Source organism: Myotis daubentonii, chromosome 11 (genome assembly GCF_963259705.1).
Source record: "Myotis daubentonii chromosome 11, mMyoDau2.1, whole genome shotgun sequence".
NCBI lineage: Eukaryota > Metazoa > Chordata > Mammalia > Chiroptera > Vespertilionidae > Myotis > Myotis daubentonii.
The window spans coordinates 48410334-48432372 of record NC_081850.1 but is presented as its reverse complement, the minus strand read 5'-3'; the positions used below and the strand labels follow the sequence as shown (position 1 = coordinate 48432372).

Genomic DNA, 22039 nt, shown 5'->3' with positions numbered 1-22039 from the left:
AAATCTAAATAAAGAGCACAGCAATTGGAAAGCACCAGTGATGAGTATTGAAGCTAGTTCAATATAGAATTAACTGTAAATAGTGATTGTAAATGTGGTTATTAAAGAGAACATAGTTGTACACCTGAAACTAATATAACTAATATAATATTATATATCAACCATCTTCTATGTATATAAAAGCCAGTGACCATAAAGCCATAACGACTGTAATGACCGGTTGCTATGACGCCCACTGTGGCCAGCGAACCGGCCTGATCAGGTACATATGTCTCCTTTTTTCCCCATTGACCCAAGAGCTCTCTCTATGGTTCACTGAGGCTGATCCCTGGCCACCATTGCAGCTTTACTTATTCCTCTGCTCAAACCTGCTCTTTTCCCATTCTTTCCAGTTAGTGTTCTCAAAAGTATCCTTTAATAAGTACTGCACACTACTGGACTCTCCCACCCCAATCAAGGGTGGGGCTGGCTGGCCAAATGCTCCACCCCTTCACCCCCACCAGCCCCACACCTGATAGGCCCACCCCACCCCAAAAGGGGGTGGGGCTGGCTGCCCAACCTCCTGCAGCCCCTCCCCCTGGCCGGCCTCATTCCTGATCACACTCCCCACTCCAATAGGGGGCGGGGCTGCACTGGGCCTCTAGTACTTAAATAAAAAGTTAAAAAGCTGAAGCAGGAGTTCATGAAAGAAATCTTTTTCTTATAAAATTACTTTAAATCAATCTGTAAATACCTGTGCTGGGGAGAAATGGAACATAGTCTCCTGAAAATTTTAGAGGATGCCTTGTTTCAATAATCAGGAAATACCAGAAAATCATACAGATTTTATCTTTAGTCCTAAGTTTACTCAAAGGGGCTATCACCGTCATGAAAAATGGATCACTGAGACTGGGAGACTTGAGTGTATGTTTATACATACAGGGTGGGGCAAAAGTAGGTTTACAGTTGTGAGACTGCAGAACAGTTTACTATATTATTATGAATTATTGTATTATTTTCCATACGTACAACTGCAAGCCTACTTTTGCCCCACCCAGTATATGCGCAGAACCTCTCATGGGATGTAGTTGCTTCAGAGATTTGAGTCCTTACTAAAGGAGCACTTAAAGTCTTGGTTTATACCAGGGAATGAATGAATGAAAGAACAAACAGATATAGCTCATTTTAAGAAATTTGTCTAAAATGAAATCTCTGTTTATGAAAACAAAAATTAGGAAGGAATAGGTCAGAGGAGTCAATAGGTATTTTAAATTTTCATATTTGTAACAAACTATGGTTATTGTTAGTTCCAGGTGTGCCTCTAAATTTACTTATATACAAGACTTCATTTTATGAGTTTTAAATCACTTGAAGAAAAAACAACAACATGGCCAATGTAGCAAAACTTATAGCCCTAGCTGATTTTCTTAGTGGATAGAGTGTCAGCCTTACAGACTGAAGGGTCCGGGATTCGATTCTGGTCAAGGGCACGTACCTCAGTTGCAGGCTCTTTCCCTGGTCTGGCCTTGTGCAGGAGACAACCAATCGATGTGTTTCTGTCACTGATATTTCTGTCTTTCCCTCTCTCTTCCACTCTCTGAAAATCAATGGAAAAATATCCTGGGGTGAGGATATTAAAAAACAAAAGCAAAAAACCAAACTTATAAAGCAAAGGATTATGTGATATACAATGAATTATTGACAATCAAAGGGCAAATGGAAATCTCAAAATTGGAAGTTTTGCTTTGGCATCCTATATAATAAAAGGCCAGCCACCATGTAACGACCAGAATGACCAGAGACCAGAACCACCACGACCCCTGGTAGGGTTAGCCCCACCCCCAAGCAAGCCGTTAGGGCAGCAGTTTCCAACCTGTGGGTCGCGACCCCTTTGGCGGTCGAATGACCCTTTCACAGGGGTCGCCTAAGACCATCCTGCATATCAGATATTTACATTATGATTCATAACAGTAGCAACATGACAGTTATGAAGTAGCAACGAAAATAATTTTATGGTTGGGTCACAACATGAGGAACTGTATTTAAAGGGCCAGAAGGTTGAGATCCATTGGGTTAGGGGCTATCAGGCAGGCAGACAGAGTGGTTAGGGGTGATCAGGTAGGCAGACCAGCAGTTAGGGTTGATCAGGTAGGCAGGCAAGTGGTAAGGGCGATCAGATAAGCAGGCCAGCAGTTAAGGGCAATCAAGTAGGCAGATGGCCCCTCCCTGGGCTGGCTCTGCCCTCAAGCAAGCGGTTGGGGCAATCAGGCAGGCAGGCAGAGTGGTTAGGGGTGACCAGGTAGGCAGGTGAGTAGTTAGGGGTGATCAGGTAGGCAGGCCAGCGGTTAGGGGCGATCAGGTAAGCAGATGGCACCTGGCAGGGCTGGCTCCACCACCCAGCAAGTTAGGGGTGATCAGGCAAGCATGCAGAGTGGTTAGGGGTGACCAGGTAGGCAGGCGAGTAGTTAGGGGTGATCAGGTAGGCAGAGGACCCCTCGCAGGGCTGGCCCCGCCCCGCCCCAGCAAAGAAAGAGGGAGGCCCTGCTACTGGCAGTGACTCTGTGGCAGGTGTATGGCTGGCCAGCCATTACCCCACAGAGGGAGGCCCAGGCCAGCCAAGCCATCGTACCCCAGCCTGTCCCCTGCAGAGGACAGATGGCAAGCAGTGGCAGCAGTGGGGGAGGGGCCAGGTGCCTGCAGCTGGGGGAAGGAAAGCCCAGATAAGCCCTGATCTCAGGCCAGGCTTATGGACCCCTACCTGAGGGGTCCCGGATTGTGAGAGGGTGCAGGCCAGGCTGAGGGACACCCCCCCCCCAGTGCACGAATTTTCTTTGGCATGGATGATAACTTTGGAGAACCTAGACTGTTTTTTAATATATATTTTTCTTTTCCTGTATATATTGTCAATAGTTATTTTTGCTAGTGTGGTATAAAGCTATCATCTATTTATTGTGAAACTTTTTTTTTTCTAGCTGACTTCTGAAATGTTTGAAGCAGATCTTGAGAAGGCATTGTTGCTAAGTAAATTAGAATATGAAGAACACAAAAAGGTATTTACACGTTTATTCACTTAGCTATATTAGGTTTAAGTGGTCAGAAGTTAGGACCAACCTTCCCAAATTTTGTATTAAAATTCTCTTTAAAGTTTGTGGTAACAGAATATTATCATGCTGTGTGTACTTTGTTTTTCAATTAAAAAATGAAAACATAAGGTCTTTTTAAAAAACATTGATTTTAGAGAGAGGAAGGAAGAGACAGAGAGAGAGAGAGAGAGAGAGAGAGACAGACAGACAGACAGACAGACATCAGTGTAAGAGAGAAATATCGATTAATTGCCTCCCTTATGCGCCTTCACCAGGGATCAAATCCCCAACCTGGGTATGTGCCCTTACTGGGAATCAAACCTACCACCTTTTGATGTATGGGTTGATGCTCCAACCAACTGAGCCACACTGGCGAGGGCACACACAGTTTTTATACTAAGACTAGAAGCCCCTTGCATGAAGATTTGCGCAATAGGCCTTCCTTCCCCTGGCTGCTGGCACCGGTTTTCCTCTGGCACCCTGGACCCAGGCCTTTGGTCCAGCTGCAGCGAGGCTTGGCAAGCCAGGCCCCTTCAGTCTTCAGTCTTCACTCTGCGCCTGCGTATGCAAATTAACCACCATCTTTGTTGGGTTAATTTGCATAGTCGCTCTGATTGGCTGGTGGGTTTGACGGAGTGACACCAATTCGCATGTTTCTCTTTTATTAGTGTAGATTCTTCCTCAGGTTTTGAGAGAACAGAAACGTGGCCTAAGCTTTGATGATTTGGAATGTTTATTTTAAAAACTTCCTTCCAAATATAAAGGGAAGAGAGGAAATTAACAGCAAATGATTTATTTTAACTTAATTTAAATGAACATAGAAAATAAGTAGATTTAAAAATACAAGGTGTAAGTATGAGTACAGGGACATCCATTATGGGACCCTCTGCTGGAGATACACTATAATTAACTAAAGTAAATGGGAGGACATTTCTGATAATTTGTCACTAAGCTGTGATGTTGGGTTGTGTGCTAAAATGCATTCTACATTTTGCAACTCTAGGAACACTTAAGTGAAAAAGTAGTGTTGGTTTCAGTTTCTGTATTTAATCACAAGTTGAATAAATTTTATAGATCAAAAAATTCCCAATACATGTAAAGGACTAAAGTTAAATAATATGAAGATAATATAAATGCTCAATTTACTCAGTAGTTAATCATAAATGGACCTCTGGTCATGCTTAGGGCCTTTGGGCTATGTTATTGTACACTAGCTTCTTTACTTAAGATGAAGGGAAGAGAATAATTAAAATAACAGGTGATGATTTTGCTATTCATTCATAGTTAAAGGGAAGAGGAAGAAAGCCAATGAGGTGGGCTTTTGTACACTATATATATTAGTTTCATTTCCCATGTCTCTCTGTTCCTGTTATCCTGAAAAATCAAGAGTAACTGTAATTTTGTTATTTGTTCATTTAGACACAAACCTGACAATTACAAAAATGGATACAGTTAACTTCACTATGACTTAAATCATTTAATGGACTTTCAGGTTATACTGGAAATTTATCAAATTTGGTAGATATATATCTAGATTATAAGGCTAAAATGGTTAGCTGTATCTTTAGAGGAGGAGTAGAGTAGATGGTATTATGAACTATCATGCATCCAGCCTGTTTTCTTGGTACATAGGTGTAGTACCCAAAAGCATTGGTTTTATCAAACAATAATGAACCTCAGGGAATGGAGGAACTTCTTTAATCTGCGATGGCTAGTTTGGTGTGATTACATTGATGTAGTATAGTCATTGAGTTTTAAGTCAGTTATGTTAATTTTAAAACTGTGCCTGGCTGGTGTGGCACAGTGGTTGAGCAGCATCTATGAACCAGGAGGTCACAGTTTGATTCCTAGTCAGCACATCTCTCTCATCATTGATGTTTCTATTTCTTTTTTCTTTTCTTTTTTTAATGGTAATTACTATAAAGAAGCATCTGATTTTTTTTAATTAAATATTTTTTGTTCAGATTATTACAGTTGTTACTCTTTTTCCCCCCCATAACTCTGCTCCACCCAGTTCTCACCCCACCCTCCGCCCTCACTCCCCACCCACTGTCCTCATCCATAGGTGCATGATTTTTGTTCATTCTCTTCCTGCATCCCCCACACCCCTTTCCCCCGCAAGATTAGTCAGTCCATTTCCTTTCTATGCCCCTGATTCTATTATAATCACCAGTTCATTCTGTTCATTGATTATTTATTCACTTGATTTTTAGATTCACTTGTGGATAGATGTGTATTTGTTGTTCATAGTTTGTATCTTTACCTTTTTCTTCTTCTTCCTCTTCTTAAAGGATACCTTTCAGCATTTCATATAATACTGGTTTGATGGTGATGAACTCCTTTAGCTTTTTCTTATCTGTGAACCTCTTTATCTGACCTTCAATTCTGAATGATAGCTTTGCTAAGTAATCTTGGTTGTAGGCTCTTGGGATTCATCACTTGGAATATTTCTTGCCACTCCCTTCTGGCCTGCAAAGTTTCTGTTGAGAAATCAGCTGACAGTTGTATGGGTACTTCCTTATAGGTAACTGACTTTCTTTCTCTTGCTGCTTTTAAGATTCTCTCTTTGTCTTTTGCTCTTGGCATTTTAATTATGATGTGTCTTGGTGTGGTCCTCTTTGGATTCCTTTTGTTTGGGGTTCTCTGCACTTCCTGGACTTGTAAGTCTATTTCTTTCACCAGGTAGAGAAAGTTTTCTGTCATTATTTCTTCAAATAGGTTTTCAATATCTTGCTCTCTCTCTTCTTCTGGCACCCCTATAATATGGATGTTGGTACGCTTGAAGCTGTCCCAGAGGCTCCTTACACTGTCTTCATATTTTTGGATTCTTTTTTCATTTTGCTTTTCTGGTTGGGTGTTTTTAGCTTCTTCGTATTTCAAATCTTTGACTTGATTCTTGCGTTCCTCTGGTCTGCTGTTGGGAGTCTGTGTAATATTCTTTATTTCAGTCAGTGTATGCTTAATTTCCAGTTGGTCCTTTATCATAACATCGAGGGTCTGACTAGATTTCTTGAGGATCTCACTACATTTATCGGCGGTCTCACCAGTCTTTTTGAGGGTCTTAGTAAATCTATCGGCAGCTTCTAGAAAGTTCTTGAAAAACTTTAAAAGTGTGGTTTTGAACTCTACATCCAGGAGTTTGATTTCCTCCATTTCTGTCATTTGTGTCCTGTTTCTTTGTCTCTGCATTTTTTATGCTTTCCTGTGTTGATAAAGTGGTTTTTTGTGCTAAGTGTCCTCTAGGGCCCAGTGGCTCAGCCTCCCCAATTACCTGAGGAGGACACACTTGGTGCACCCCCCTTATGGTCTTTGTGCACAGTCTTGTTGTAGTTAAGCCTTGATGGTTGTAGGTATCCCAATTGGCAGTGAGAATCAGCTGTGTCTGAGTGGAAGAACTTCTGTGCTGGAGACACCTTTCTGGGGCAAGACTTGCTTCAGTGGGGCTTTGGTGCTCACTGAGTCTGCCGCCTGAGTGTGTCCTTCCTTTAAGGGTCTGAGAAGCTGCAAACTGGATGGTCCCACTCTGACCACTGGGCACATTCGCTCCTGGATCTCTAGGGAGGTGCTAATCTACCCTTTGCTTGAGGCTATCCAGGAAAAGCCTCCCTGCAGGGCTTGGGCCGGGAGGCTCCCACAAGATCAACAGGGCAGAGCGAGCAGTTATGGCTGCTCTCAGTCCTGCCCTCAGAGGCTCTGCTTCTCAGTGTCCCGGTAATCGCTGCAAGCCCCTCGGAGAGAAAGCTGCCCTCGAGTTCCGACTGATGCCAGACAGTCCTGCTTCTCCCGTATGAGTCTGGGTCCCCAGAGACTCGCCCAGAACTGGAGCTCAGAGCCTGAGACTCCCTCCCGATTGAAAAAGACAACCACGCCCTCAGTCGCCAGCCCACTCCGCATGCACCTCTGCACCTTAGTATTTTACTTCCGCACTGCTCCTCCTCTGAGTCTCGGTATGCTTTTCTCTTTCCTTCTAGTTATAGAATTTCTACTCATCCAGCCTTCCTGTGGTTCTGGATGATGTCCATTCTGTCTTTTAGTTGTATTTTTGAAGTGGTTCTGTGAGGCAGCAAACTCCGGTGTTTACCTATGCCGCCATCTTGGTTTCTCCAATGTTTCTATTTCTTTCTCCCTCTTTTTTCTTGTCTGAAATCAATAAAAAAATTTTTTTTTTAAATACAAAACCTCCCACAAAACTATACTTTGGCTTAAGGATTTTTATAATAACCAAGGTTTGAGATGGCATTATCTATTCTGTTCTATCACTTATTCACCAATTATTTTTTTTGTATAGACAAAATATGCTAGTTACCCAATACAAAGATTAAGACATGATTCCATTCCTTGGATTTAGTGAAGGAAGACATACATATTTTTATGGCATATAGTATTGAGAGATGTATGTTCTCAGTGCAGAGGGAATTCAGAAAGTTGGAAGAACTTTCTGTGCCTTTGATGGGGATGGATTTTAGGAAAGGATTCTTAAAAGAGGATCTTTCTAAATGTATTAGAAGTTCACAAGTGGGTAAGAGAAAAGTTGGCATTCTCAGGAGGAGTGGCAAGCGTATAAGCATATAGCATATTTTAAAAACTATAATTTAGAGACCTGGAGTTGCGAGAGATACTGCCAGAAGAATAAGGTATAAAGAACCTTGTGTACCAGGCTAAGGAGATTAGGTTTTATACATTTACAGAGAACTATTGAATATTTTTAACTTCTAGATTGAATTTGGGTTTTCATTTTAGAAACTCATACTGTAGCAGTGTAGAAGATGGATTGAGGGAATAAAATTAGAGTATTGCAGTGTCAAGCAAAAGAAGATAGGGGAAATAACAAGGTATGAAGAAAAGAGAATAGATTTAAGAGAGGTTTAGTAGATAAACTCAACCAGATATACTGACTAATTTGGATATAAAGTGTGTAGAAAGAATAAGCAAGAATGACTGAGGTTTCTGGCCTAGATAGTTGTGTATGTGAGGGTGGCATTAAACAGGATACTCAGTAAAGAATCAGTCCTTTCTAGGGAATTGGAGATGCTTAATGAACATCCCAGTTGAGTTGTCTGTACATACAGAAATTATCATTGTATAGGTAGAACTTTAAACTTTTGAGTTTGAAGAACAGTGGGTATAAAGCATAAGAATGGGTTAGAATGGAATAATAGTGAATAGCAGGTACATTTTTAAGAACAGGTTAGGAAAAGAGAAGCTGTTGAAAGGAGTCTGAAGAGTAGTCATAGATGCATTGAGAAAATCAAGAAATGCTTGAAAAAATAATGTCCTTTGGATTTGGCATTTAAATGGAAGTTGACCTTTTTAGTGTCAAAGAATAGCAGAAGCCAGATTTCAGGGGTTTTGTGGTTGTGTGTGTGTGTGTGTGTGTGTGTGTGTGTGTGTGTAAGCAAATTTATGGTAGATTATTGTTTTAAGTTTGGTCCAGAAATGGAGAAGAGGGTGGCAAGTTGGAGGGGTTAATAGACCAAGGTAAGCATCTTGTTTTTATTTTAATGGTTAAGATACAAGAGATTGACTATATAAATAAACGGGTATCTTTTTACACAAGTTGGCTAGCCTTAGTTTTTATATGTTATTTGATTTTTATTTTTAAAAAGAAAATGTTAATGAACATATTACCTGTTGGTGAGTTAGTTTTGCTACTGTAAAATAAGCTTAATGGTTGTCTATAATTCTTTTCAGGAGTATGAAAATAATGAAAATGCTTCAACTCAGTCAAAGGTTGTGAATAAAAAAGATAAAAGAAAGAATCATCAGGGAAAAGACAAACCTCTCACAGTATCACTAAAAGATTTTCAATCTGAAGGTAATATGTGTGTGAAATCTGTATGTAGAGTAACTGTTCTAAGTCTTTGTTTACTTGATTTGTAAGTACATTTCTAATTTTTAAAGTAAGTAAAAATGGTTTTGTTAATCTGCTACTTAGAATGTAGAATGTAAACCTGTTTGGAAATAAACCATTTAGATGTTAAAGTAATTTAAATCAATCATTAAAACCCCATAAAACTAGAATTTATCTTTTTGTATTTCTAATTTTGTCCCTTTTCTACAACTCACTGAAAATAAAAATTAACATTTATAGTTTTTAAGTCATTATGAGACATTTTTGTCCTTATACATAAAGTGATTTGGTTTAAACTAGATCAGGAATAGTATCTTTAGGTTTCATCCATTATTGGTCAACCTCCTCAAATTACTGGAGCTACATCTTATAAAATTAAAATACAAATTTTTAGAATGAGAGTTATTCCCAGAAAATTCTTTATAATATCATATATAATTTTTTTTTATCAAAAAGAGAAGATAGAAAAAAATTGTACCATCCACTAAATTTTTGAAGACAGATCACTAAATACTTTACTTTTTATGTTGGAAATGATGAAAACCCTAGATATCACACTATTCATGTGTGGCAACTTAAATATAAATTAGTTAAAATGAACTAAAATAAAAATTTTTTTAAGTGTTGCATTAGCCACATTTCAAATGCTCAGTAGCCATGTGACTAGTAGCTTCTATATCAGACAGCAGTCAGAAAATTATTTTGAACAGCACTGTGATTATACCAACCAAGTGGACAGTTTGTTCAATGGCAGAGCAGTATATTTGATTCATATGAATTTAGCGTTAATACATTGGGCATTTGTTCTGTGAGGATTAATAATACCATAACAATAATCTCAAAAAAAAACACCCCAAACACCCTACTGGTACTGTTTTCAGAAACAAGCCTAATGAAAGTAGGAATAAATTTAGAGGATTATATTGTTCTCCTTTAAGGATCAGGAAAATTGCTTTGTTTTGGGTTAAAAGGACCAGATGTATGCTAAAATAAAATTTCCAATTTTAGTAAGAAAGATTTTATATAAGAAATATTTTCTTAAAAATTAAGCAGAAGCATGTAAAGAAACTCAATTTTCCATATGTTTGACTTAAGTGTTATATAAGTGTGTTAGATGGATTGAGAAAGACATCAGTATAATACTGTTAAAGGAGAAACAATTATAAGATGTGATTAACACATTCTTCCTCAGGTTCTGGCATCACATTGTAGGCTAAGTAGAATAGGCTAGTAAATTGTAATCTACTAAGATTTAGTAGTTAGATCTGAAACTTGTGATTTTGACATTTACTACCTTTATGGACTCTATTCTGATTAGTGAATGCTTTAGAGAACTGGTTCAACTTTTAGATTCTCAATCATAAGAAAGCTATTCTATTCAATTATTTGTCCTTGATAATGGGGAATTTTTGCTGTCCACAAGAAGCCTTATTAAATATTAGATATCCTGATAATTTTCAATTTAAATAAGAACACTTGACGAAACCGGTTTGGCTCAGTGGACAGAGCGTCAGCTTGCGGACTGAAAGGTCCCAGGTTCGATTCCGGTCAAGGGCATGTACCTGGGTTGCAGGCACATCCCCAGTAGGAGATGTGCAGGAGGCAGCTGATGGATGTTTCTCTCTCATCGATGTTTCTAACTCTCTATCTCTCTCCCTTCCTCTCTGTAAAAAATCAATAAAATATATTAAAAAAAAAAAAAAAAAAAAAGAACACTTGCTCCCTATTTGTACTTTAGTTTCAGTCTTCTGTATGGATTCCCTTATGTCTTCCTTTTCCTCATTCTGTAATCCCTTTTCACAAATGCTGTTGTTACTAAGAAAATGATTTCTTTAATCTAGATATATTGATTTTGCCTTCTTTTTGTGTTCTATAAATATACATTAATTTTTAGAATTTTTATAGTATATCAAATCACTATGATGCATTTTTTAAACCAAAACCTAGCTAATAGTTTTAAAGGACACAAATTATTATTTGACTTTTTATTTTATTCCACAAAGGCAGTGGTCTGTATAGTTTTTGCAGTCATAGTATCCTGTGATTTGATTTTAGACATATTTTGTGCCCTCTCAAATTCTTTCCTCCTTCCAAACATACTATGTGAAACCAAAGCTCAAATGACGTGGAATTCAGATGTTTAAAATTTAATAATACCCCTTTGTTATGGGTGGCATTTACTGGAATATAAGACCTAGTCCCAAAGCTGAACAAATTAAGTTATATACTGAATTTTAACATCTTTAGAAGAGTAAATCTGATGAATCCTAGGCAACCCCCAAATGACTTCTGAAACTCATAATTTTGAAATTCTCTTGTTACTTTGTTTAAATATTTTTTACATATTAAAATATTTTACCCGTTAATTTCCTTCAATGAAGTATCACCATTCTATTTTACAGATCACATTAATAAAAAGACAGAGGTAAGTGTTGTAACCATCTTTATTTTAGAAAATATTTCATGATTATAAGAATAATACTTCAATGTTTAGTAGTAGGTCTTTTTTTGAGTCATAGTCATTTACGGAACAACCCATAGGTTTTTCATGAATAAACTCAATCATGTTTCTGGCAATTATAAGGATATAAAATATATTGTGTCAGAATAAGCATATGATTATTTGCATGAAATATAATGTAATGTCATTTGGCTTTAGCATCCTGATTTGTGTGTGCCTGTGAGTCAAAAGGTTATGACATGTAAGTTAAAACTTTAGGGAAAGTCTGTATTTTATTATCTGTCTGTATTTTAATCTTCATTAAAAACATCCTGAAATACCATGTCTTTAGGTATTTTGGAATTAAAAAATTGTGAGGTAAACTTTAATTATATAGTTTATACCCATGAATAAGATTAACCTGATCATATACTTTTCTTACCATTCACCTTTAGAGGGTAGTATAGCTATAACTTCCTAGTGTTCTTGGTACCTTTTTAAAAAAATTCCATAAAAGCCGCTACAAACCTTTTAGAATTAGGAAATGAGACTACTATACAATATATTTTAATATTGAGGGTGGTACTAAAAATTGTTGAGTTCTTTTTACTTCTTTAGGTCATAATTGTAAGTTTTATTATTCTTATGTGATGTATGTGTATCTTGTCAATAATTCCATTAGTTGATTTTATAATGGCCAGCTATATTTCTTGGTTTCACTTTAGAACACACACATGGTTCTTAATAATTTTTTGTTGTTTCATGCATTTGCTTGACAAGTCAGGGATAATAAATTCATATATGTGAAAATAAAATTTAAATAACTGTGTTACTGTATTAATAATATAGTCCTTAACTATTCACAACAAACTCAGAATTAATTTGTTGGTGAAACAGATGTTAGAAATTCTTTTGAATTTATTTACAAACAACTGTCACCAATTCGTAGATTAAACTTAAATGACCACAAATATAGACTATTAATTTTATGTTTGAAAGTGGAAAACATGTACTTTTAGATTGATTCCAATTTTTTTAATCCACTGATTAAAAAATGAACGTTAGCTTTATGTGAATAAGCAAGTAGATAGAAAATGGTACACCATATTCCTAAGAAACTACCCCCAACTGTTAGTAGAAGAAAAAATAATTTTTATGAACTGTTCCATGCTTGCTTCTTCTTCTTTACTGATTTGAAAGAAGGGGAAAAAAGGCAGTCTGACCAGGATTTCATCTGTTTAATATAGGTACTTAATCTGAGTTGTATTTAAAGAAGCATAGGTGTGTGACATAGCCTATATTTTGTTTTTCATAATAGTTTTGTTCTTGAGAATGAGATAAGGTTTTATTTTAAACTCAGCAAGTCCTAGCACCTTTATGTTGAGTAGTTCTTCCTTTTGCTTTTCTCCTCTTTTTAAAAATTAAATTTATTGGGGTGACTGGTTAATAGTATCATATGGGTTTCAAGTGTGTATTTCTATGAAATGTCATCTATATATTGCATTGTGTGCCCACTACCCTAAGTCCAACCATCTTCCGTGACAATATATTGGACCTCCTTGGTCCCCCAACTCCCCATTCCCTTTCTTCTGGAAACCACCATACTGTTGATGAGTTTCAGTTTTATTTCCCACATATGAGTGAAATCATATGGTCCTTAGATTTTTCTGACTGACTTATTTTGCTTAGCATAATATTCTGAAGGTACATCCATGTTGTCACAAATGGCAATATTTTATCTTTTCTTTTGGCTCAGTATATTGCATTGTATGTACGTACCACATCTTTATCCAATCCTCTATGAAGGACTCTTTTGTTTCCATGTCTTGGCCGCCATGAATAATGCTGCAGTGAACATAGGGGTACATATATCTTTGCGAAAAAAATTTTTTTCAAGTAGATACCCTGAAGAGGGATTGCTAGGTCATATGGTAACTCTATTCTTAATTTTTTGAGGAACCACAAGACTATTTTATATAGTGGCTGAATCAGTTAGTCTACATTCCCACCAGCAGTGAATGTGGGTTCCCTTTTCTCCATAACCTCTCCAACACTTGTTATTACTTGTCTTGTTGATAATACTCATTCTAATAGGTGGTATCTCATTGTAGTTTTGCGTTGCATTTCCCTAATAGTTTTGAAGTTGAACATCTTTTCATGTATCAGTTGGTTGTATGTCTTCTTGGGAGAGATATTTGTTCAGGTCCTCTGCCCATTTTTTAAAAATTATTTTGTTGATAGTATTACAGATGTCCCCTATTCCTATCCCCCCTTTGCTCCCTTACACCCAAACCCCACCCCACCTGCACTATTGTCTGTGTTCATGGGCTGTGCATATATGTATATAATATATTTGGTTAATCTCTTTTCAACTCCTTGCCTCCCTTCCCTCTGAGATCTGTCAATCTGTCCCATGCATCTATGTCTCTGGACCTATTTTGTTCAACAGTTTATTTTGTTCATTATATTCCACATGTTAGTGAGATCGTATGGTATTTATCTTTCTATGGTATTTATCTTTCTCTGACTGGCTTATTTCACTTAGCATAGTAACATCCACGTCTGTCTATGCTTCACAAAAGGTAAGATTTCCTTATTTTTTATGGCCACATAATATTCCATTGTATAAATATACCACAGAATTTTTATCCACTCATTTACTGATGGGCACTTGGGCTCTTTCCAGAACTTGGCCATCTATAATAATAAAAGGGTAATATGCTAATTAGACCAGATGTCTTCCGGTTGTCATTCTGGATGTCCTTCTTGACAAAGCCGGGGCCTGAGGGAAGCCGGCCCGGGTCCCGGGTACCTGTGGGCAGCTCAAGGGAAGCCAGCCTGGGTCCCAAGTGCCTGTGGGTGGCCTGAGGGAAGCCAGCCTGGATCCTGGGTACCTGTGGGCAGCTGGAGGAGGAAAGCAGCCCCGGTCCTTGGTGCCTGCCGGCGGCTGGAGGAGGAAGCCCAGGTCTCAGATGCCAGAGGGAAGCCAGTGCTGGCAGCCGGGGGAAGGAAGGCCTGTTCTTGCACGAATTTTTGTGCATCGGGCCTCTAGTTATAAATAATGCTGCAGTGAACATAGGGGTGCACATATTCTTTTGAATTGGTGTTTTGGGAGTCTTTGGATATATTCCCAGAAGTGGGATCGCTGGGTCAAAAGGCAGTTCCATTTTTAATTTTTGAGGGAAATCCATACTGCTTTCCACAGTGGCTGCACTAACTGCATTCCCACCAACAGTGCACAAGGTTTCCCTTTTCTCCACATCCTCACCAGCATATATTGTTTGTTGATGGTAGTCATTCTAACAGGTGTGAGGTGATACCTCCTTGTTTTAATTTGCATCTCTTTGATGATCAGTGACTTGGAGCATTTTTTCATGTCTCTTGGCCATCTTTGGAGAAGTGTCTATTTAGGTCCTTTGCCCATTTTTTAATTGGATTGTTTATCTTCCTTTTGTTAAGCTGTATGAGTTCTTTATATACATTGGATATTAGCCCTTTATTAGATACTAGGGGCCCAGTGCATGAATTCATGCACCTTGAAAGGAACTGTAGGCTGTGAGGCTGGAGTGGGCACAGAGGTGGGTTTCGGCCCATCCTCTGTGCCTCCGCCTGGCCCTTCCTGCCGTGGCCCCAGGTCCCCTCTCTGCCTGCAGCCCTGCTCCCGCTGCCACAACTCCTATGCGCTGACAGCGCTAGCCCTGCTCACACCCCCTGACGCCATGGAGCAATTGGGGCCGGTGTCAGCAGCGGGTGCAAGTGGGACCGGTGCTGGCAGCAGGTGCGAGCACCGGGTGGGCCCATGGTGCACAGGAGCAAAGAATTTTCAGTAACTACCAAAGGCTCGCCCCAGTGACAGCGACCAGCAGGCCCTGCCTTGGTCTGGCACCCCTGCTTACCAGCTCCACCATCCCGCCGCGTCCGACGCCCACCATGTTCCCTGCACAGCACATGTCATAGCAACCAGTTGTCTGGTTGTTCCGTTTGTCCCGCTGTTCGATCTATTTGCATATTAATTTTTTATTATAGAGGATATCACTGCCAAATATGTTATCCCATAAGGGGCTCCCTTTTCATTTTGTTGATGGTTCATTTTGCTGTGCAGAAGCTTTTTATTTTGATGTAGTCTCATTTTTTTTTTCCTATTTCTTCTCATTATAACAGTCCCTTAAGCATTTCTGCAGTGCTGGTTTGGTGGTGACAAACTTCTTTACCCTTTTTGTCTGGGAAGGTCTTTATTTCAGCATCTATTTTGAATGATAGTCTTGCTGGATATAGTAATCTTGGTTTGGGGTCCTTGCTTTTCATTACTTTGAAGATTTCATGTCATTCCCTTCTGCCTGTAGAGTTTCTGATGAGAAATCAGATGACAGCCTTATGGGAGTTTATTGGTAGGTAACAAATTGCTTTTGTCCTACTGCTTTTAAGATTTTCTCTTTGCCTTTAGTTTTTGGCATTTTAATTACGATGTGTCTGAGCATGGGCCTGTTTGGGTTCTTCTTGCTTGGGAGTCTGTGCCTCCTGAACTTGTATGACTTTTTTGTTCACTAGGTTAGGGAAATTTTCTGCCACTATTTTTTCAAACACATTCTCTAGCCCTTGCTCACTTTTTTCTCCTTCTGGCACTCCTGTAATGCAAATATTGTTGCATTTCATGTTGTCCCACAGCTCCTTTAAGCTGTCCTGTTTTTTAATTGATTTTTTTTTTTTTTTTTGGTTCTCTGAGTGATTTTTTTCTACTCTGTTTTCTAATTCACTGATCTGATCCTTGGCTTCTCCTAATATTCTGTGTATTCCTTCCACTTTGTTCTTTATTAGTGCTATGTCATTCTTCATAGTTACTATATCTTATGATGTTGAGCATATTTGCCACCATTATTTTGAATTGTATGTCTGATAAATTTCTTACCTCCATTTAATTTAGCTCTTCTTCTGGAGAATTCCATCTCTCTCTTTTGTTTAGAATTCTCTTGTTCTTTCGTTTGGGGGGTATTTAGTTTGTTTATTTGTTTATTGGTCTCTCCATTTTGGCTGCTTGTTTGGGTTTGTGACTATGTAATTACGTAGATCTGCTATGCTTCCCAATCTCTGGTGCAGGACAGTGTCAGACACTGTTTCTGTCTGGCCCTGCATACCCTGTTTGGAGCTATCAGCAATCCAAAGCTTGTGTCTCCCTTTGCTGGGGCTGGGTGCCTTTGGAAGATGTGCACCAAGGTCTGCTTTACCTAGCGGGAGGTAAGGCATTTTTCAATAGGGTGGGGCAATTGATTTTCCCCCCCCCGGCAAAAACCACCTGGATAGTAAAGGATCACCAGAGACAGATGCCCTCTGCAACATGAGGCAATGACTCAGCACAGGAAATTCAGGTGACTACCTTCAGAGGTCTAATCCCAGAGCTCCCACCCTGGCTTCTGTTCACACAGCACTAGTCCACTCTGTCAGAGCCCAAGATGAGTGGCTGCATGTGAAATTTTGTGAGTTGGCCCTTTTAGAGGGTGCCTGACTTTCCAGCTCTCTTTCCCTGACAGGCAGCAACCCTGCTGCTATTCACAGCCAGATGTTACGTGGGCACCTTTCTCAGTTCTGGTTCTCTGAGCTGGGGAGCCCAGCCTGGGGTTTAGACTCCAGAGTTCTCAGTGGGAACCCCCCACAGCTGAGATACCCTTCAGGAACTTAAGCTGCTGCCTGTAGGAGCCCAGCCAGCCCTTTTGCTCCTTGGCACCTCCTACCTGTCTCTGTGTGGCTCTACTTTCTATCTTTGGCTATCGGGAATCTCTTCAGCTAGTCTTCAGTTGATTATTCAGGACAGTTTTTTTTTCGTTTTTTTTCTTTTCAGTATTTTAGTTGTAATTCCACTTTGGTTCTGGGAGTTCGTCAGTGTAGCATCCACTTACTCTGCCATCATTTTGGAATCTCCTCTTCCTTTGTTGATGAGTCTGGTCAGAGGTTCATCAATCTTTTTTATCTTTTTGTAAAAGTATGTTTTTATTGATTTCAAAGAGAGAGGGAGAGAGGGATAGAAACATCAATGATGAGAGAGAATCATTGATCACCTGCCTCCTGGATGCCTACTATTGGGGATTGAGTCCACAACTCTAGCATGTGCCCTGACCGGGCATTGAACTGGGCATTTGGTTCATGGGTCGACACTCAATCACTGAAGCACACTGGCCAGACTTGTTTATCTTTTTAAAAAACCAGCTCTTGGTTTCATTGATCTTTTGTATTGTTTTATTTTTTAGTTTCTGTATCATGTATTTCTGCTCTGATCTTTATTATTTCCTTCCTTTTACTTATTCTGGGCTTTGTTTGTTGTGTTTTTTTTTTTTTTTTTTTTTTTAGCTCTTTTAGGTGTTGGGTTAGAATGGTTTATTTGAGATTTTTCTTGCGTCTGCAATGCTGTGAACTTCCCTCTCAGGACTGCTTTCTCTGTGTCCCATTGATTTGGGGTTATTGTGCATTCATTTTCATTGGTTTCCAGGTAATTTTTCTTTTAAAAAATATTTTTTATTGTTGATAGTCACCATAAATGTGAAGGCTTATGCGTAGACTCTATATTATGTCCCAGAGATCTATAGGGCTATACTAACAGAACCACCATTATACTGTCTTTTACTTTATATGCTTGGCATATAATAAGTGTTCATAGTTTGAGTTAAATTGAATTGGCTAGATATTAAATTTTAAAATCTGTGGGGTGTGTATGTGTGTGTGTGTGCGCGCATGCACGTGTGCGAGCGTGTGTACTTAATCCCTTCATGTTTTTTCATTCAGCCCCCAAAACCCTTCCCCTCTGACAGCTGTTTGTCTGTCAATGTAACCAGGCCTTTGTTTCTATTTTGTGGAACTGCACTCTTTTAAGGAAGTGAAATCCAGCGGCTAATTAGTTGCCATCATCATGCTATTCCTTCCACAGAAGCTCAGCAGTGTTTTAAGCATGTTGTTTTAAAATGAAATCTTATTGGAATGTACCTGAATTATTTTTTCAAGCAGTAACCTCAGTAGACTCGTGGGCAAGTTTATTTAACTTTCCTGAGGCCATGATTATTTATTTATTTTTGCCATGATTATTTTGTGGGAAAATAATTCTTGTTCTATGAACCTCTTATAGCATTAATGAGATTCAAATAAAGTAATGTTTGTGTAAGTTCTTTGCAAAATAGAAAGTGCTGTACAAAATTTTAAATGTCATTTTGTGTATTTATTAAACACTGATACATAATAATTTTTTTTTCTAAAACACTATTTAACATAATGTGAAGAGAAAAGGATGAACAGTCATTGAACTGTTGGGTCATTTGCTCACAAATTCAATTAAAGTGGATAAAATTAGGACTTGTATAACTCAAGAATGTAGGACATAAGTGGAACCAATGAGAGAGACATTTTCTTTAGTTCCTGACTTCAAAACAGGAAGTTGGAAAGGCAGTGCTACTTTTCTTTAAGAATAAATTTCATAATTTTATGTAATTGAGTAGATTGTGATAAAATTTTATCTTTTTATGATTAGTGTATATAATTTATGTAAAATTACTTTTAAATGCATTGTAAAAGATTAAGCGATACAAAACTATACTAATCAAGCCAGTGTGGTGTGGTGTAATGGTAGCCATAAAGTTTGACAAAATTAAGACTCCAGAAAAGAAATCCTTACATTAATATTGAATTAATTTTGAATAAGGGTGCCAAAAGAATTCAGTGGAGAAGGAATAATCTTCTCAACAGATGCTGCTGCATCTCCATATGAAAGAGAACGAATTTATTGGGGTGGTGAACACACAATACAGTGTACAGTTGATGTGTTGTAGAATTGTGCACCAGAAGCCTGGATAATTTTGTTAACCAGTGTCACCCAATCCTATCTAACAAAGAGGGAATATGCTAAATGACCCTCACGCTGTTGCAAAGATGGCAGCGCCCACAGCCAATAAGGAGGGAATATGCTAATTAACTGTCCCACCATCAAACATGGCAGTGCCCACACCCAATAAAGAGGGAATATGCTAATTGACTGCCCCGCCCTCAAAGATGGCAGTGGTCACAGCCACAAGATGGCAGCGCCCAGTGCCCTCAGCCCTGCCAGGGTGGCAGGCATGTGACAAGGTGGGCCCGGGTGCTCCATGTGCCTGCCTCCGGAGCCCCCCAGCCGCTCAGGGCTGCCCCGAGGCACAGGCAAACCTCGGATGGCGGCTGCCCAGCTGCCCAGGGCCAGCCGAGGCTTGCGCTGCCAGGAGTGGGAGTGGCAGCAGCAGAGGTGTGATGGGGACATCACCTTCACCTAATCGCTGGATCGCCTCCCACCCCGAAAGGCTCCTGGACTGTAAGAGGGGGCAGGCCAGGCTGAGGGACCCCCCTTCAGTGTATGAATTTTCATGCACTGGGCCTCTAGTAAATTTAATAAAAGGGAAAAAAGAATGAATTTTGACCCCTTCTTCACACCATACACAAAAAAATAACTGAAAATGGATTACAGACCTAAATGTAAGAGCTAAAACTAAAGATCTTAGAAGAAAATATACGAGTAAATCTTTATAACCTTAAGTTATACAGTGGTTTTGTGGATAAATTGGACTTTGTAAAAATTAAAACCTTCTGTGATACAAAGGACACCTTCAGGAATGTGAAAAGAGAAGCCACAGAATGTGAGAACATATTTGCTAATCATATATTTGATAAGAGACTTGTATCTAGAATATATAAAGAACTCTTAGGACGCAAAAATAAAAGCAACCCAATTAAAAAGTGGGCAAAGAATATGAGTAGACATACTCCAGAAAGATGCAAATGTCCAATAAGCACTTGAAACAATGCATCAGAGAAATGCAACTCGAAACCACAATGAAATAGCTCTCCACACCCATTCTAGTGGCCGAGTAGTTTAGTTGGTTAGAGCATTATCCTAATAGGCCAAGGTTGCAGGTTCAATCCCTGGTCAAGGCACACACCAGAATCAACCAGTGAATGCTTAAATATGTGGAACAACAAATCGATATTTCTATCCCTCTCTGAAATCAATAAATAAAAAAGAAAGACAGCCTTGACTGGGTGGCTCAGTTGGTTGGAGCATTGTCCTGTACACCAAAAGGTTGGGGGTTTGATTCCTGGTCAGGGCACAGACCTAGGTTGAGGGTTTGATCCTGATCGGCGTGTGTACAGGAGGCAACCGATTGATGCTTCTCGCTCTCACCAGTGTTTCTCTCTTTCTCCCCATTTCCTTTCTCTCTAAAAATCAATAAAAAACAGCGTCAGCCTGGGTTCGATTTTGGTCAAGCGCACATGCTCGGGTTGGAGGCTCGATCCCCAGTAGGGGGCGTGCAGGAGTCGGTCCATCAATGATTCTCTCTCATCATTGATGTTTCTATCTCTCCCTCTCCCTTCCTCTCTGAAAACAATAAAAGTATTTTTTAAATATCAATAAAAATAAAAACATATCCCTGGGTGAGGATAAAAAAAAAGATAGTAAGTGTTGGTGAGAATGCTTTGAAAAATTAATCTGGCAAATCCTCAAAAGATTAAACATAGGGTTACCATATGTCTCAGCAATTTTACTTCAAGGCATATACCTAAGAGAATTGAAAACCTGTCCATTCTGCCGAAACCGGTTTGGCTCAGTGGATAGAGCGTCGGCCTGCGGACTGAGGGGTCCCAGGTTCGATTCCGGTCAAGGGCATGTACCTGGGTTGTGGGCGCATCCCCAGTGGGGGATGTGCAGGAGGCGGCTGATCGGTGTTTCTCTCTCATCAATGTTTCTGGCTCTCTGTCTTTCTCCCTTCCTCTCTGTAAAAAATCAATAAAACATATTTTAAAAAAAAAGAAAAAGAAAACCTGTCCATTCAAAAACTGGTGCGTGAATATTTATAACAGCATTATTCATAATAGCAAAAAAATGAAAACAACCCAAATGTCCATCAACCAATGAATGGAGAAATAAAATGTAGTGTATCCATCATTGAGATATTACTTGACAATAGGAATGAAGTAGTGATAGATGCTATAATAATAGATAAACCTTAAAAACATTTTGCTAAGTGAAAGAAGCCAGTCACAAAAGACCACATATACCAGTATATGATTTCATTTATACCAGATGTCTAGAATAGGCAAATCTATGCACACAGAAAATAGTCTTGTCCAGGAGACAACTGAGAGGGGAGGTATTAGAAGGAAATGGGGAATGACCACTAATAGATTCAGGGTTTCTTTGTGGGTGATGAAACTTAAAAAATTGTGGCTGTGGTTGCACAACTCTGTGAGCATATTTAAAACCACTGAATTATGTACATTAAATGGGTGAATTGTATGGTATATGGATAAAACATTTTTTGATCAAGTGATATCCAACACAATAATTATGAAGAAGTAAGAAAACATTTTAAAATGTGTCTCTGCTGTTTATCTTCTGAAGATAGAGGAGAATTGATTGTCTCTTAGTTACCCTTTTTCTTTCCTTCTCCTTCTCGGGGCTGACTAGGCTTATTGAATGCATACACTTTTTTGTTGAATGATAGTAAACCACAATTCATTTTTGACAGGAATTGAGTTCTTCTCAGACTTTAACACATGATGGAGGATTCTTCAATAGACTGGAAGATGATGTTCATAAAATTCTTATTAGAGAAAAAAGAAGAGAACAGCTTACAGAATATAATGGAACAGATAATTTTGCAGCTCATGAACACAACCAGGCAT

At 39.0% G+C, this 22039-nt stretch overlaps 1 protein-coding gene across 4 annotated transcripts in view; it reads left to right on the top strand.

The window, feature by feature from the left end:
* GKAP1 (G kinase anchoring protein 1) overlaps nt 1-22039 on the top strand; it is a 67886-nt gene that overhangs the window by 23146 nt on the left and 22701 nt on the right. For 3 of the 4 annotated variants that reach the window (XM_059657017.1, XM_059657018.1, XM_059657020.1), the window contains exons 5-8: nt 2952-3029; nt 8754-8877; nt 11316-11338; nt 21883-22035. In XM_059657017.1, the coding sequence (XP_059513000.1) occupies nt 2952-3029; nt 8754-8877; nt 11316-11338; nt 21883-22035 (378 nt within the window). The remainder of the gene's footprint in view (nt 1-2951; nt 3030-8753; nt 8878-11315; nt 11339-21882; nt 22036-22039) is intronic. The other variant, XM_059657021.1, reaches the window with a different exon arrangement.